We start from the raw sequence: 17,032 nt of genomic DNA, 5'->3' as shown, positions 1-17,032 counted from the left end.
GATTTCAGAGACAAATTAATTGTTCATTGTGAATTAAACGTTCAAGAAATGGGTAAATGATCTACTACCAGAAATTTTAGCCAAATATCCCAGATTTGCTAACTATAGGTAGTAACTGTTGGTAACTAACCTTTCCATCGCTGCCACTGGTTGGGGGGGTGCTGTGCAGGATAGCTTTAGTTTAGTTTAGTTCATTTATTATGCACTCCCATACTCATCTTGGGGCGGTAGTGGAAAGGGTTCCAGAGGCACATATTGGGTTCAGATTTAGCTAAGCAAAATACAATCTTGATGAGCTGGTTACAAAATTCAATATACGTCGTCACATCATCAGTGGGTTCGAGATCAACCAGAAGTACAGTTTCTAAATTAAGCAACTGACATGTGTGGAGCTAGTGTCATAATTTTTATGTTTGTCCTGCACACTGCCCCCCAATCAGTGGGTAGCGTTGGATAGGTTACAATCACTTAGTTACTACCTACAGTTAGCAGACTTGGGATATTTTGCTAAAATTTCTGATAGCAGATAATTTTGAATGAAATATTTGCCCATCTTTGGAACATTTGTCATAGAACTGTCTCTGAATTCACGTATCGTTTCGCACTCCATCACATAGTGACGGAAATTGAAATTGAAATTGAAATAAGTTTATTGAGGTAAAATACACACAAAGGGATGAGGTAGCTCAAGCTATTCTCACCCCGTTCAGTACCTCGTGTTAATACATACATAGACACACATCACAAACAAATAGTGACGGAGGGTGTGCGAATAATTTTGTTGGTACAGTTTACATTTGGTCAGGTCTACATCAGCAGATAATGATAATTCCCAGAGATACTTGTAACCGAGTCTAAGCCGAGCAGTAATAACATCTAGAAGTCTGCTGATTTTATTGGATGATCCATAGATGTGTGGCTCCTCTTGCATGATAGATAGAATTACTGGTGTCGATTTCACTTTGCCTCAGATCTACCAGATTTTTGTTGAAATTCTTGGTGTACTATTACTCTCAGACTGCTTATTGACACTCCAAGGTTATACTTAATTTTTCCTTTAAAGGCAGATTCTTTGGCTAACTCATTAGCTCTATCATGCATTTGGAGGCCAACATGAGATGGAGTTCACATGAAATGGACTCTATTACCATTATTAATATTTTTGTTGTATTTGTGCCTAGGTTTAGACACGAGCATGTTACAGTTATGTCTTAAAGAGTTGTGAGCAATTAAGGATGACAAAAGAGTCACAATTAATGTATCAAGTTTGGAGACTTGTACTCATTTCAGTGCAAGAGGCAAGGCAAATAGTTCGGTCTGAAGGGTAGAGACCCAGTTGTTTATACAGGACTCCCCACTCAAAATATAAGCCATCGCCCATTGTCAGGACATCAATTATGACATTAGCTCTCCACATATGCAATTAAAGTTGTTTAGCTTGGAGACCATACTTATTGTGGTCTGTCTCGAGTTCATTACTGATGTAACAATATGCATTCAATTTTGTACCTAGCTCATTGATCAAGACTGTAATTTGCTTAGTTAAATGAATTGTGGGATTCAGTCCCTGAGCCCATGTGTACCTCCGTAACCCTTTCCACTACCGCCCATAGGATGAGTATGGGGTGCGTAATAAACTAACTTGACTTTTTATCAATCAATTTTAGTGTTACCTTTAACGTTAACTGGAATTCTTTATGGATATAGTGTATTTGTTCTACCGTATATGTTCAATATAAGTTTCCTTTTCAATTAAGTTAATGATACAGCTTCAAGCTCAATAAGCCACAGTTCTATTAATTGATGAAGATTAAGCTACCACAAGAGGTGGCATTACCAGTAGCAATATGAATAGCCCGTAGGTAGTAGATGTTTGGAGTGAATGTGGTCTTTGGTCGTGTATCATCTTGTAGTGTCTCTGGGACTGTCTTGAGCGAACAATCCTCAATGAAGGGCTATCAATCCACGGAGCCGCCTACCCGCCGAAACCGTACATAGCCGAAATACTTCTGCAATTTAAAATCCAAATAGATAAAATCATCAGAATAAATGAGGGGACATTTAACAAGCAGCGGCTTCCTGTCCTCGTGGAGGTAGCTAGAGATAGTGGCCCTCAGGTCAAAATAATAAGAATTTATAGAGTTGTGAGAAGCGGCAACACTGTTGTTGTTGATGAGGACGCTGGGCGCCTCGGCCGCGACTCATCCCATTTGTCTCCGTATTTACTGCTAATTGATCATGGAGAATAAGGAAGTTGCAAGTCTGAAAAGAGCAGCAGATACTACAGACGAAGATGACGTTAGGAAGGGAAAGAAGAAGCGGGGGAAGGTAATAATAAAGGTTTAAACTTAAACCTGGTTCTCCATTAAGTACCTAAGTTCTTGCTGCATAGTCCGTATTGGCATCTTTAGTGATATTTAGCGCAGAGTTAATATCCCGCACCTTTGGTGGTGCTGCACTCTCCCCGGCTTGGTGCCTTCTTTTTATAATTATATGCCCAAGTTCTTAAGTTGTGGAAAGTATTTGGTATTTAATTTCAGCGTAATTCATTTATTATGCACCCCATATCCATGTTGTGGGCGGTAGTGGAAAGGGTTACAGAGGCACATAATGGGCTCAGGGACTGAACCCCACAATTCATTTAGCTAAGCAAATTACAATCTTGGTGAACTACAGTAGTTACAAAATTCAGTATAAGTCGTCACATCAACGGTATTTAGCAATTTGTAATAAATAATAGATTTGTAATACCTTGGGCATGCCTGAGATGGTCCACATGGAACCACAAGCTTACAGTTGATGGAGCTTTGTGCTGGACACATTGTCTCGGGCAAAGCCAGTGAGAATTGATTGGTTTCAACCAGAAACCAATCTGGGGGGGGGGAGTTGAGAAATTAGACTAAATTTAGTTGAGAAATCAGTACAGTATAGTACTCTAATACAGTAGTGTTTCATGTAAGCTTTACTTTTCCATTACTGTATATTTTTAGCTTTATTGATAATCTTAAAAATGTTCTGTATATTTTATAAATGTAAATGAATTATTATTATATATTATTATATACCTTAACCCTAAAACAGTGCAGCTATTTAGAAGTATTATGTCAAGTTGCTCATGTTTAAAAATAGTTTATACTGCACATCAAATGGGGAAAATGGCATTTAGTGATTGGAGCACAAGAGGACATCACAATTAACAATTGAAGCAGTGAAGGGGTTAAACTGTTCATCAAATATTCTGGAACTCTAGGTGGAAGTTGAGGAGGAGGAAGCAGTGACGGAAGTGAAGGAGGAAGTGAAAACGGAGAAACCTGAGAAAGATGAGGAAGCAGCTGAAACAGAGCAGGATGATCCAACAGGTAGGGTTATTTAAATACAAAATTAATTTATATTTAGGGGTTCAACTTATTTATGTTAATAGGATGTACAGTACTGTAGAAGTATACTGTACATGCTGCATATAAAAAATTTATTAAGACAAAATGTACATTACAATATCATTATTTTCTGTACTTCGTCTTTCCTAATAAGCATACATGGTCTCCGCAGCTTGGTGCCTTCTTTTGGTAATTACTTTCTTACCTAATAAGCATTCTTTACTTTATTGCATACCATGTTGAAATATGAATACAAGCATGAGGGAAAATCAAATAAAATGAGCACTTCAAGTCATAATATAATAATTTGATATGACACTTAAAATATGGTACAGTATTTGTGTATGGTTCTAAAAACAAATGCTGCCTGTGAAAATTAGGCAATGTAGCCCCCTAGTGGAAATTTCCAGGGTTATAAAGCTCTGAACCATACATCTGACTGTCGATCAAGTGCTCCTGCAGCTTGCCGCAGAAATAATTTCATCCTTGTATGAACAGATTGTTTTGATATTCAGTACTGTATATACAATATAATTTAAAGCTGTTAAATGATCCCAGCAACTGGTGATTGTTTCAGTTGGTTTGGATGGTGCAGCATTTCAGAGTCGTATGCCTGCTGACAAGCTGACCACACTTGAGGGCTCACTTTTCTCCGACATAGTCAAGAGTCCACCTCCAACACATAGGCTGTTCCTTCACATAAGGAACAGAATTGTAAGTTTTTTTATGGTAATTCATTGTTTTATTTAAATGTAATATTTGCTATATAAAGGGTTCTCTTGGTGTATCTGCAATATAGAGGGTTCTCTTGGTGGATATCTGCTATATAGAGGGTTCTCTTGGTGAGTATTTGTCATATAGAGGGCTCTTTTGGTGGGTATCTGTCATATAGAGGGTTCTCTTGGTGGGTATCTGCCATATAGAGGGTTCTCTTGGTGGGTGTCTGCCATATAGAGGGTTCTCTTGGTGGGTGTCTGCCATATAGAGGGTTCTCTTGGTGGGTGTCTGCCATATAGAAGGTTCTCTTGGTGGGTGTCTGCCATATAGAGGGTTCTCTTGGAATTTGCTGATTTTGATTGTTAAGATGAAAGAATACATATGTATAGAATTGCATCTCCTTTACTTCTACTTTAATTATATTTCTAAGGATTTGTATAGAAGGCTGCAACATTTGAAGAAAGAGAGAGTGAGAGAGAGAGAGAGAGGCTGTGGGAAAGTCATTGCATGTATTTAAGACAAAATCTATAGTTTATTTTTATTTGAAGTTTGGCTTATTTTACTGTAACCTTGAGGCAAACTATAGGAAAAAAGCAGAGGGAGACACCTGAACTTTTGTCTCTGTATCTTTCCGTTTTGGAAATCAAAGTGACCTTCTTGGAACGGGAGGAGTTAATTGTCATATAAGGGGTAAAGTTAGGACTTTAACCACTAAGCAATACTCAGAATTCTAATATTATTTTTGTATTATGTTACTGATGCATTCACATTTCTGGTTTTGATGACTTGCAGCAGCATGCAAGCATAAGCAAAACTGAGTAGATTCTTAAACCCAAAATTGTTCAAAATTTTCAAATGTTGAAGCAATCTGTATTAAGTCTCTTGTGGTAAACTGAAAGTGTACTATTCTATGAATGCAATGCAGTCATTAAGTAACCAAATTTTTGTGTCTTAGCTCCAGATGTGGCTGGAGTCTGCCCTTCAGGAACTAACCTACGAGGGAGTTATGGCAGATCTGGAGTCGCCATTTAATTCAGAAGGTGTTTTGTGTGCCCGTATTCATGCATATCTTGAACGTCATGGATACATAAACTATGGTGTATATAAAAGAATTAAGGTAAATGATAATACAGTATTCTTAATTATTGTTGTATGTGTCTGTAACCTTAACTAGACCTAACTATTATTTATTTAACTATGGTAATTCTTTTTTTTTTATAGTGAAGAGAATGGTTAATTGTAGTTACCATTGGAAGGACCATCATGGGTGATATAAAATTTTTCTGCCAATTGATCTATGTGACTTCATAAAGTACATTCATCCAGAAATAATAATCGGTTCTGTTGAAAGTCAAGAAGCTTGGCACCAAGGTCTGGCACCACCTAACATTTGGATGTGTCGTCAAATGTAATACATGTACTAGTACATACTATACAGTACTGTATCTACAAATTATACGAAGTTCGAATGATTTGGGAAATTAAATTAGGCTTCTTTCTGAAGTTTGGTAGTAGTAAATCTCTGCAAGGAATATGGTGATTTCAGGTCCACCATTTACAATATTATAACACAACATAACAAAAACATCATATACAGTACAGTATATAATGTTTAATGTAACCAGAGTAAAGTTTGTGTTATGTAAGTTAAGTGAGGGAATTGGATAAGGTGAGTCACACTATGTTAACGTCTACCTTCATACATTCGTTAAACAGATAATTAACTACAGTAACTTCATACAGTTTAATTTACTTTATTCAGTAATAATGAATGTGTGTTTATGTGTATTTGAAAATCTTTTGTCTACCTTTAATACTGCAGGATTAAAACAAGTACTTTATCACGAGGGTAAATTTTTATGTGTGTATTCCACATGGAAAGTTATTACATTCACAGAGGCTCATTTTCTTCCAAATTTGTCATATTTGTATCATTCTACTTTTATATAATGGATTAATGTTCTCTTTCAAACTCTCTATCTCTCAAACAAAAATGCATCCATGTACTGTACTTGGTTTGCTATAATATTTGTCTGGTTTTAATTAATGTGCTCTCTTACAGCCTCTTCCCCAGAAGAAATATGGGAGCATCATTGTTATTGGTGCAGGGATTGCTGGTCTGGCTGCTGCTCAGCAACTCACATCATTTGGATTTGAAGTTACTGTTTTGGAAGCTAGGGTATGTATTACATTAATATTTTCCTTACTGTATTGAGAAGTATTTGATTTATGCCTTAGATCTAACTCTTAGGTCCCTCATTTTAAAGGTCTCTTTACCTTGAGAGGTAAAACATATTGAATTTTGGTTAATTTGTAATCCTGTATATTTGAACAATATAGGTTCTTGATTTATACAGGGACTATGTTTTTTTTCAAAAGCCATGGAACAAAACACACAAATCAGGCTTTAAGGTATATGGGTAAAATTTGGTTAGGTTCTAGCAATTGCTAAAAGTCCACTTTTCAAACACTCCCACCCACCACAAAAGCTGCCCACCAATATCCCCAGCCTATGAAGTAGAAATACAATTTGTTTTAGGTGTACTGTATTTATGTACCTTCACTTTTGATTTCAGGATCGTGTCGGAGGCAGAATTGCAACTTTCCGCAAGGGACCATACATAGCTGATTTAGGAGCCATGGTTGTGACAGGATTAGGTGGAAATCCTGTTAATGTATTATCAAAGCAAATCAACATGGAATTAGTACGAATTAAGCAAAAATGTCCTCTGTATGAATCTAACGGAAACACAGTAAGTGGCTTTACACTAGAGCACTGTTTTTAAAGAGGGCTTGAAGGGGGCTTAAAGTTAATTTGAATAATATCTTCTAAAGGTCACTCAAGCTGGATGGTTTGCTCCAGTGCTCCCTAGTACCATTATGACTCGTAGGGACTATTTGTAACATTCCCTACAGCCCAGTACCAGAATGTTGCCCTACCTGACTGCATGTTACAATTCAGACTTGAGATTGTGGAAACATACCTGAGTGAGCATCCGTATGATTTGTCCAGAAAGGTGTGCCTAAATTTCCAGGTGCGTTGCCTTCTTCAGCAGAGATGTGTCTTGAATGTGTGTCCTCAAGCCTCCAAGGGTGGGTCCCAGATATCCCTGCATTTTCCTGTTACAGTATTAGAGTGGGTGGCCAGGTTATGTGTCTGCCTTTCTTGAATCCATAAGTATTTTCCTGGATCTCCTGGGCATGTTTAATAGCACTAATCAAATCACATTTATTGAATTGATAAAGAAAACGAAAGTTTTATAATAATACTTTTAATCATGTTAGATTTGAATCAGAAAATGAGTTGCAAATTCTAAATTTTTTATAAACATTTATTAGAATATTGTTCTTGACATTTAGGTTACTACCATTACTGTTGATATTTTTATTAATCTTTATTTTCCATGGACATGTAAGGTGTTAAAAGACAAAGATGAGATGGTTGAGAGAGAGTTTAACAGACTGCTAGAGGCTACCAGCTTCCTGTCTCACCAACTGGACTTCAACTACGTAGATAATCGACCCATAAGCCTAGGAGAAGGTCTTGAGTGGGTTATTAAGTAAGTCATCACTTGTGAATTTAATGATAATAACTTTTTCACGGGCCCATCATTATCATCATCATGTTATTTCTCTACAAAGCTGCATTATATAGAAACTAAATTGCTAAAATAAGCACTTCAGTCTAAGTTTAAAGCCAGGTGGAGTTTGTTTTAGGATGCCTATCTTTCTGGGTGCCTAACCCGGTCAATGGCAGACATGGAATGCTTCCAACCACATGGGGGGGTGGGGGTTTCTATAGGCCATTGTTCCTCGTGCCTCTCTGAGGAGGCCAGATTCTGGCTCGTGGTCCCTGGTAGGCAAGAACTCCAATCGAATTGACTGAGGCCACATTCTAATACTGTACATACATATCAGCCCGGTAAGCTCCGGGGAGCCTACGGGACTCACCCAGCAAATGGCGTTTCATTACATTCAATGCTGGTTTTTTTAGTATTTCAGAAAAATTCTTGTCGTTGAATATATTTTTTGTCATGAGTTATGAATGTAGGTCATTATTATAGCACTTAATGCCCCATGACTTTTATTTATTTAATAATAGTCTGTGTCCTTACCTTGTCTGATATTGGAATTATTTTTCTCATATTAAGCCTTCAAGAGAAAAATGTTAAAGAAAAGCAAGTGACCCATTGGAAGACAGTTGTTAAGCTGCAAGAGAAGTTGAAAACTGTCTTGAACAAGGTAAACAGTTTGATATATTAGTTGCAATTGATATTTGCTGATTATATGATTTACCAGTTGGTACTAATATTATTGATATTTTGTTTACTATTAGTCTGATAGTGTAAATGGTTTGTCATTACTTCCCTTGAGAATACTGTAAAGCCACAGTTTCATCATGATGCATTCCTGCAGCTTTGTTGTTTTGGTAGGGGAGGGGAATTTGGAACTAACAAGGACGTGTGTAAATTCCCTGACAGTCTGCTATGAATAAGCCAAGTGAAGCATAATGACAAATGTTCATATATGTAGGTTTGGTGTTCCATGCTGGAAATACTAAGAGAAAGAATCAAAGCTTTTGTAGATGTTTTTGAAATTGAGAATGTCCTTGTCAGTTATGTTTGATATGATTAAAGAGTGTATATGTGTATGTGTTTAGCACCAGGGTTCTTTGTCTAACATGATTAGATACAGACTACCTTGTATAGTTTTTATTTGAAAAGGTTACAAATATTGTTACTTCTTTGACATCATCAAGGATGTCAGTGAATTTTGTAGATGTGGATTTAATCTTTTTTATCTTTCATTTTATTCTCTCTCAACAGCTTCTCACCCTTCATGACAAAATTGCTCTTTTACATAAGGAGCACGGCCAGTTAAGTGAAAAGAGAAACTCACGGAACATTACTAATGAATTTGTGTATCGTGTCAAACTACGAGAGCTCCAGAACTCCTGTAAGGTAAGCTCCACGTATTAGCGTCTGGATTTGTTTTAGTAAAGCAAAATTTTAAAGAAATAAAGTTCATTACCTGATTAATTCTAAAGAAATCATAATTTTACTTTATTCGTGTATTTTAGGAATGGGATCAACTAGTGGAGCAACAACGGGAAATAGAAGACAAGCTACAGGAGCTGGAGGCCTCATCTCCTAGTGACGTTTATCTTTCCTCTAGAGATAGACAAATTTTGGACTGGCATTTTGCTAATCTGGAGTTTGCCAATGCCACTCCTCTTAACAACCTTTCGCTAAAACACTGGGACCAAGATGACGATTTTGAATTTTCAGGCAGTCATCTAACAGGTACTGGTGACATTATTAACTTTACATATAATACATTTTGTATTAATAATTTAATAATTCATTGTGTTGGTGGTCAGGATTAGTGTATTCATACAATTTAGGCTTATATCAAGGTCCCTCCCCCCCCCACAAGGTCAAATTACTGACCCCCACCCAGAATGCAACCCCACATCAAGCTGACTAAATCCTGAGTACCTACTTACTGCTAGGTGAACAGGTGCATTAGTTGAAAAGAAATGTGCCCAACCATTTCTGTTCCACCCGGGTTTTGAACCCGGAATTCTCGATTGTGTGTCGAGAACGAACCTGACTGTACTACCGGGACCCTTGAACCGGTTCACTACCTTGAATTGTTGAGGTTGCTATTTGTAATAATTTGCAATGAAATTTGCAATCATTGGTGAATTGAGGAATGGTTTGATTATTAGATATTACTATCTGGTGATATATTTTTGTCCTTTTCCCCTACCATATTCCATATGTGGCCAAAATGTTTCCAAATATTTTCTTCATTCTGTTTCCTGATGATAATTTTAAAATGTATTGATATATTTATTACAAATTTTAAACATTAACCTAATGGCATGATTTAGTGCAAACTTCTATTTTATTAATCCATTATCACTTATTTATTTTACCATTTTTACATGATGATTTTATAACTGCATGTTTTCTGCAGTTCGAAATGGATATTCCTGTGTTCCTGTAGGCTTGAGTGAGGGCCTGGATATTCGACTCAATACTGCTGTACGCAAAATTACGTATTCTAATTCAGGTGCTGAAGTGACAGTTTCGAATGCTCGTACCCACTCTAACCCTGCTACTCTCAAGGGTGAGCCTTTAAACAATCCATCCCTGTTATGTATTGTATTTCCAATTGGATACTTTATGGTTTTCTTGTTTATAATTTCCTTTCAACAGGATGCTGTTTATAATGATATCCATGAATTGCATCATTAGATAAAAGCAAATAACAAAGTTAGCTTTATGGGTAATTAATTATAGGTTATATCCCTTAGTGCATTTATTTTCATGGATCTTGATTTTCTATTTTACTTGTTTATTTGTGGCAGCTGATGCAGTGTTGTGTACATTGCCTCTCGGTGTTCTGAAACAGTCAGTGTCAGCTAATCCGAGCACCCCACATACAGTCTCATTTAATCCTCCTCTACCGCAGTGGAAAGCTGATGCCATTAATAGACTTGGCTTTGGCAATCTGAATAAGGTGAAGATTTAAATGTTTTTCTTGGCAGACTCATTGTAAATTAGTATAATGTAGGTTATTTTTCATAAATAAAAGAATTGTTTTTGTTTCTCAAAAGTAATTTGTATAGATTATGAATATATCTTCATAGAAATACTCAAAACTTATTGTCAGGCACTTTATAGAAATACAGAAAACTTATCTAATATTACATTTAATGGAAAAAAAATAAAGGAAAAAAAAAAAAAAGGGAAGGGGGTGGTAGGAGAAAAGCACACAGAAACTGTATTGGAGGGGACCTACATTCCCTCCAATGCGTTATGTGTGGTTTCCTCCGAGGCTATGGGTCCCCCTTCTTCCAGCCAGAGGTGGTACTCCCTTCCATTTTGTCTTTAATGGAAATAATTTAGTTTGTGATCCATCTCATTCTGCTGGTCCCGAAGGTGAGATCAACTAGTCTTAGTTGATCTTAACTAAGTTGATCAACTAAGATCAACTAGTGCATGATCCTGTGTACTGCACAGGATCATGCACAATCAGGCAGACTTGCATACTGCACCAGTTGCAAAGGGAAATATTTAAACTGTCCCTGCAGGCACATTAAGGTGATAGGGAGACCCTAGAGAACATTAAGAGTGGTCTACAATTAGCAACAGTTGTTTATTCATAAACTTGAAGACATTTGTAACCCTCTGATCAGCAGAATGAAATAGCTCAGAAAGTCACTTTCCATAGACTGTAGCTCATTTCTTTTTTCAAATTTTTCTATTAGTTAACATATTAACTTGTAATATTTCCTAACTGTCAGGTGAATAAAAGATAAAATGTATTTTAAAAATGTATTATTTTACACAAAATGCATACAATACAGTATAAAGTTAAGCAAAAAAAATATTTTTCTGTAAATTTGTTGTAGGTTGCACAGTATACAATAATACATAATTTGTTGTGTTATAAGCTTCACTACTCCAACACTACTAACATTTAAGACTAAATTCTGTCTTATAAAATAGCTATATTTTAACACTGAGGACAGTTTAGTAATGTTCATGTAAATTAATTTTTTTCATTAAATATTTCCAGGTTGTTTTGTGTTTTGACCGTGTATTCTGGGATCCAAATGCTAACTTATTTGGTCACGTTGGTTCAACTACTGCCAGCAGAGGTGAGGAAGCCAAGATTCTTGGTGTGACCAGTAGAGCAGTTGGCTTTGGTGCCCATTAAAGCACTGTTGTAGTGCAACAAGGAGACGTGTCAGTGCTGTAGAGGTCTTACTTCTTGCAGGTCGACATTCGGTCCCTGACAAGTGTCCAAGTGGTTGGGCACCATTCCATCCTATGTCTTATCCCAGCTCCTTGTCCTCATATCCCTTACAGGTGCTGTATAGTCATACAGGCTTAGTACCTTTCCTTGATAATTACTTTACCTTCCCCTTATTCTACTTTCCAATTCCCACATTATATTTTGATTAATTTTTTGTTCCTTATTTGTTTTTTTCCTTTTCTTGAAAGTTTTGTTTTGCTTCTTTATTGTGATGTTTGATTTATACAAGTTGTAAGGCACTAGCCTGCTGATTTCTTTAAATGTTGTAAGTGTTTCTTCATATGTGTAGAAACTAAAATATCTTGCAGTGGCACCTTAAGATAAGGAAGTTTATATAGGGAATGAAAGCAATGGAGGTTACAGAAAGCCTTAAAGATTATGGAATGTGAAAGATCATATAAGCCATATCATATCAGAAATGATATGGAAGGTTGAGCAGTTTGTATATTCAACAAATATTCAGAGAGGAAACTTTTATTATACAATATTAAATTGAATTTAAAAAGTATTATTGTAACTGAATAAATGATCAGTCACAATAAGTTATTGAAAGTTAGACTCTAGACCTACAAATCTAAAATTAAAAGAAGTAACACTGTTTTGGTCCGTCCTGGACCAAAATATTTGAAGATGAACGTTACAAAGTACAGCACAGACATAAAAAGAATGAATCAAAAATATAGGCATGAGAGATGCTGTATTTATTTATGATTATAAATATATTTTATATATATTTACACAATTAATTTATCTATATTGCTGTAGAGAAAACAAAATTTTCTTGAACAATATTTAAAATTCTTTACTATTACCTGAACTGTACTCTAATATTCTGGATTATAACATGTTCAGTGAGTGTTGTGGCTGTTTTAAAATTATAATGGTATATCTGTTGGCCTACTTGGTTTATACCTTTGGCAATGTTTTGCTTTTCCATTTCAGAACTAGACCAGGTAGGTAACTCACGCAGGGAATTTTCAGTATTTATGAATGACCCTCCTTGAAAATACACAGGACTGGATAGTTTTCTCCAGTGTCCGGTGGGGATATTTGGAAATAATGCCAACTCTGTGGGGTTGGGGTAAAATGTCAACCTGCAGGACTGTATCTAGTCTTGTCTAGCAGAGAGCAGGACTGACGAATTTTATAAGACAACAACTGGGTAACCTGATCAGAGAGGAACATTTCAATGTAAAAGCAAAGACTCTTTATTTTGGGGGGTGGGGGAGGGCTTTTACATTCAGACATTAATATTTTGTTGTTTCCTCACAGGTGAATTATTTCTGTTTTGGAATCTATATCGAGCACCAGTTCTTCTAGCCTTAGTTGCTGGTGAAGCTGCTGCAATAATGGAAAATGTCAGTGATGATGTTATTGTAGGCCGCTGCATTGCTGTTCTTAAAGGAATATTTGGAAATTCAGCTGTACCACAGGTAAATTTAATGTGTGTTTACTGTGTGTTGAAATGTAGAGTGTACTGCTTGATGCATAGAGAAGTATCACTCCTTAATGAGCATCACCATTCTTTAAAGAATATTCTTAATTATGCTAGTGTGATTCAAGACAGTTTTCCCTTTCAGTTAAGAGTACAAATGCTTGCTTCTAATATGAATGAGATGTGATGTCACATTGAACAGTCACCAGCTCAAAGCATCACTTGCAATCTAATATTTGGCTAGCTAAGGCACATCAGAATCACTTGCAGGCAATTGACCATATTCTCTACCTGCCATGTACCATGATGGTACAGAATGGATTTTCATCTACAAGTAGTGCAGTAAACTCAAGAAGCTGTATTTTCTGGTGTATTAAACTGTCATTTGTGGTGGTCATGAAGGCTTCCTTGATGATTACTCTTCGCTGACAGATTACATTACAGATATTGGATTCTATTTGAATCCTAGCCATGGTTTCTTTGATCATGACCATAGATTCCCCTTGCAAGCATTTTCTAGAGCATAACATCAGTGAATTTATTATATATGTTGAAGAATTTAATTAATAAAATTTTTCCTATACTGCAGTGATGCTGTATGAGCCACATTTGTTAAATTCTGTAATATACTGTAATTATGTTTTTGTATTATTAGAAGGATTTTTTCCATGGAGGATATTTTAAGAGGAGACACATCAATGTTTTTGTTTCAATATTTCAGAAACTGAACTGATTATTTTAGACTGCCTTGAGTTAAATCTTTTATGAGTTTCAACCAGTGTTTTAGTTAAACAAAAAAGACACTGAAAACAAAGAAAAGAGAAGACAAGAAAAGCCTTCACACATGTGATAAGCCAAGCTTATTCTATTTACAAAATATATTCAGCTTTTCTTTTCAGTGCGCAATTGAAAATAATCGTGTATAAATAGGGCATTTTTATTTCACCTCTGTCGATGTTCCTATAACAAAATTTCAAATCATATAATGCAGATAATACTTGGACCATATTTCCTAATAGTAAAACAAAATAAAGGCAAAAGCTTTTTTTTTTTTTTTTCCCTGATTTTTTGAATGACAGAGCTGGAAGGAGCAGGTCTTTTTTACAAGAAATATTTTTAAGACTGACTTTAAGATTATTTGGACCATCAGAGGGGACTGAAAAAATTAGTATCACACAGAAGGTATTAATTGATAAATTAATGTAATGTAAAGATTTAGTGCAGTTGGTAATTATAATTTAAAAAAAGACTACAGAACTTAATACAGAAATTTTTTGTAGCCAAAGGAAACTGTTGTGACACGATGGCGAGCTGATCCCTGGTCAAGAGGATCATATTCCTTTGTTTCTACTGGAGCATCTGGAAATGACTATGACATCCTGGCTACCCCAATTTCTCTTCCTCAACCCAATCAGAATTCTCAGAACTCTCAGAACTCTTCAGACACTTCCACTCCTCCACCCAGGCAAGCTTCTAGGCATCTGTGTGCATATACACATTACAAAATACTGGTATTGGTGAATAAAATATGAGTATTGTATGTGAGGAATAAAAATTCTGATTCATAATTATCCTTTAACCCATGTTAAGTTGTAGCCATAGTGGAGTAGGAGACCAGGAAAACCTACTTCAAATGGCCAAATGTGTTCTAAACATTTTCTTTTTTTGTATAGTTCTGTGTTTGAATCATTTGCTATTAGTGAGAGTTGATAAAAAGAGTAATTGTTTGACTTTTGACTTAATTTGTGTTGCTGAATGTGAAAATTCATCTCGTTAAATACTTTGTTAATACTTTGTTGATGTAATAATGTATCAACAAAGTATTAATACATCAACAAACCAACAATACTTTGTTGATTTGTTAATATGTGTTCAAAATTTGAATTATCAAGTGAATAACTAACTTTGCAGATTATTCTTTGGAGGAGAACATACAATCAGGAACTACCCAGCCACTGTTCATGGAGCCTTTCTCAGTGGCCTACGTGAAGCCGGTCGAATTGCTGATCAGTTTCTAGGCTGCCCATATGCAGCCCCTCCTCCACCTCCAACAAATGGAACAGCCAATATTGAAGCATGAATTAGCAAGTGAAATTTTATGTACAGTATGGAGTAACAATTTTTGTGATGTACCGAGGAAAAATATGAACTTTTTAGGTTTGTAATTTGGCTGTTCCGAAACAAATTATATTTCCTTAAAATTTAGTTAGTTTCTAGAGTAGAGAAATTGTAAAATTGTTGTAAAAGCAAAATGATTAGTTGTTTGTAAATTCATTAAACTTGTTGTTCTGTATTTCTCATGTCAATAAAATTAACAACCAACCTTGAACTAGTAGGAAAATGTATGTTTTTATACCTACACTATTTACAATTTAACAAACATTGTTGCCATAAATTTATATACCCCCCTTATAGGCAGCTGGAAGTTTATACTTACTTCTACAACTTTTACATGGAAAACTTTTTCGTATAATGCTAGCATCAGGAAAGGCAACACTGGTACTTTATTTAACATCAGTAATATCAATAATGGTACTGTAGTTAACATCAGTAATGGTAAACCTTGTACTGTATTTAACATCAATAATGGCAACACTGGTATTGTAGTTAACATCAGTAATTGCAGCTCTTTGTTTTGTTAATGAATCCCTATAATTACCAAGATTTAATATCTCACTAGCTATTATTTCCCAATAAAGTTTTGAAACTTGTCATTTACTTAAAAATAATTAATTAGAATATTTTTTGGGCATGTGAGTATTTTGTCACAATATTAATTTTGTAGTTTTTTTTGTAGTATTTTTCATCATTCACCTATTTTTATTTTTTGTTTTCCCTGAAATGTACAAGAAAACATAAAATTTAAGGTGGAACTTTTTATTCAGGTTTCAAAAATTGATAGTATTTCAGATAGTAATTATTAATACATTAATATCAGTATTTAATTAATTTGATGCTTTGTATATTCAAGGATGTATTTGGAATTTCTTGTTGATTTTGAAAATTTTCAAATTTGTGCTTATTTTGTGACTTGCACAGCTGTTAAGACTCAGAATGACAAGAATTGCACAGACCAAAATTTAACCAGGAAGCAGGCGATTCGTCACAATAACGTGGCTAAAGTATGTTGACCAGACCACACATTGGAAGGTGAAGGGACGACGACGTTTTGGTCCATCCTGGACCATTCTCAAGTCGATTGTGCATGTAGCACAATCAGTATTTAATTAACCAGGAAGTTTAGTGTGGTCGCCAACTTGTTTTATGTATTCACCTAGTTGTGCTTGCGGGGGTTGAGCTCTGCTCTTTCAGTCTGCATCTCAACTTAATAATGGTTAATTAATCAACTCTTGATTGACAACAACTACTAATTCCCCCCCCACCCACCCCCATATATCTTCGTCGTCGTCGTCGTCGTCGTCGTCGTCGTCGTCGTCGGTCGTCGTTGTTGTTGTTGTTGTTGTTGTTGTTTTCGTCTTCCTTCTCTCTCTCTCCCCTTATATTCTCTCTCTTTATCAAAACATTGTTATAACAACAATATGTGTAGTGGGTAGGTGTTTGTGTTAGGGCGGCGGCGTGAGTATGGAGGGCGTGAGTGGGTGGGTAAGTGAGGCTGGGAAGTGGGTTAGTAAGAGCGTCTTGGGGTCCTGTCTAAGACATGACTCTTTACTGA

At 35.8% G+C, this 17,032-nt stretch overlaps 1 protein-coding gene across 2 annotated transcripts; it reads left to right on the top strand.

The window, feature by feature from the left end:
• The first annotated feature begins 2,141 nt into the window (after positions 1–2,141).
• On the top strand, positions 2,142–15,700 carry Su(var)3-3 (lysine-specific histone demethylase Su(var)3-3). 2 transcript variants are annotated; one of them, XM_069301231.1, is made up of 16 exons: positions 2,142–2,328; positions 3,251–3,359; positions 3,973–4,091; positions 5,050–5,211; positions 6,157–6,273; positions 6,671–6,847; positions 7,512–7,654; positions 8,246–8,336; positions 8,921–9,055; positions 9,175–9,397; positions 10,077–10,229; positions 10,471–10,622; positions 11,685–11,766; positions 13,197–13,357; positions 14,640–14,824; positions 15,271–15,700. In XM_069301231.1, the coding sequence occupies exons 1-16, from the start codon at positions 2,239–2,241 to the stop codon at positions 15,437–15,439; spliced, it is 2,268 nt and encodes a 755-aa protein (XP_069157332.1). In that variant the 5' UTR covers positions 2,142–2,238; the 3' UTR covers positions 15,440–15,700. The 2 variants fall into 2 exon arrangements, with proteins under 2 accessions (XP_069157332.1, XP_045617186.1); XM_045761230.2 differs by having other exon boundaries at positions 3,955–4,091.
• The last annotated feature ends 1,332 nt before the right edge of the window (positions 15,701–17,032 follow it).

The sequence above is a fragment of the Procambarus clarkii genome, chromosome 45 (assembly GCF_040958095.1).
Source record: "Procambarus clarkii isolate CNS0578487 chromosome 45, FALCON_Pclarkii_2.0, whole genome shotgun sequence".
NCBI classification, from domain to species: domain Eukaryota; kingdom Metazoa; phylum Arthropoda; class Malacostraca; order Decapoda; family Cambaridae; genus Procambarus; species Procambarus clarkii.
This window is presented reverse-complemented; position numbering and strand designations above follow the sequence as displayed.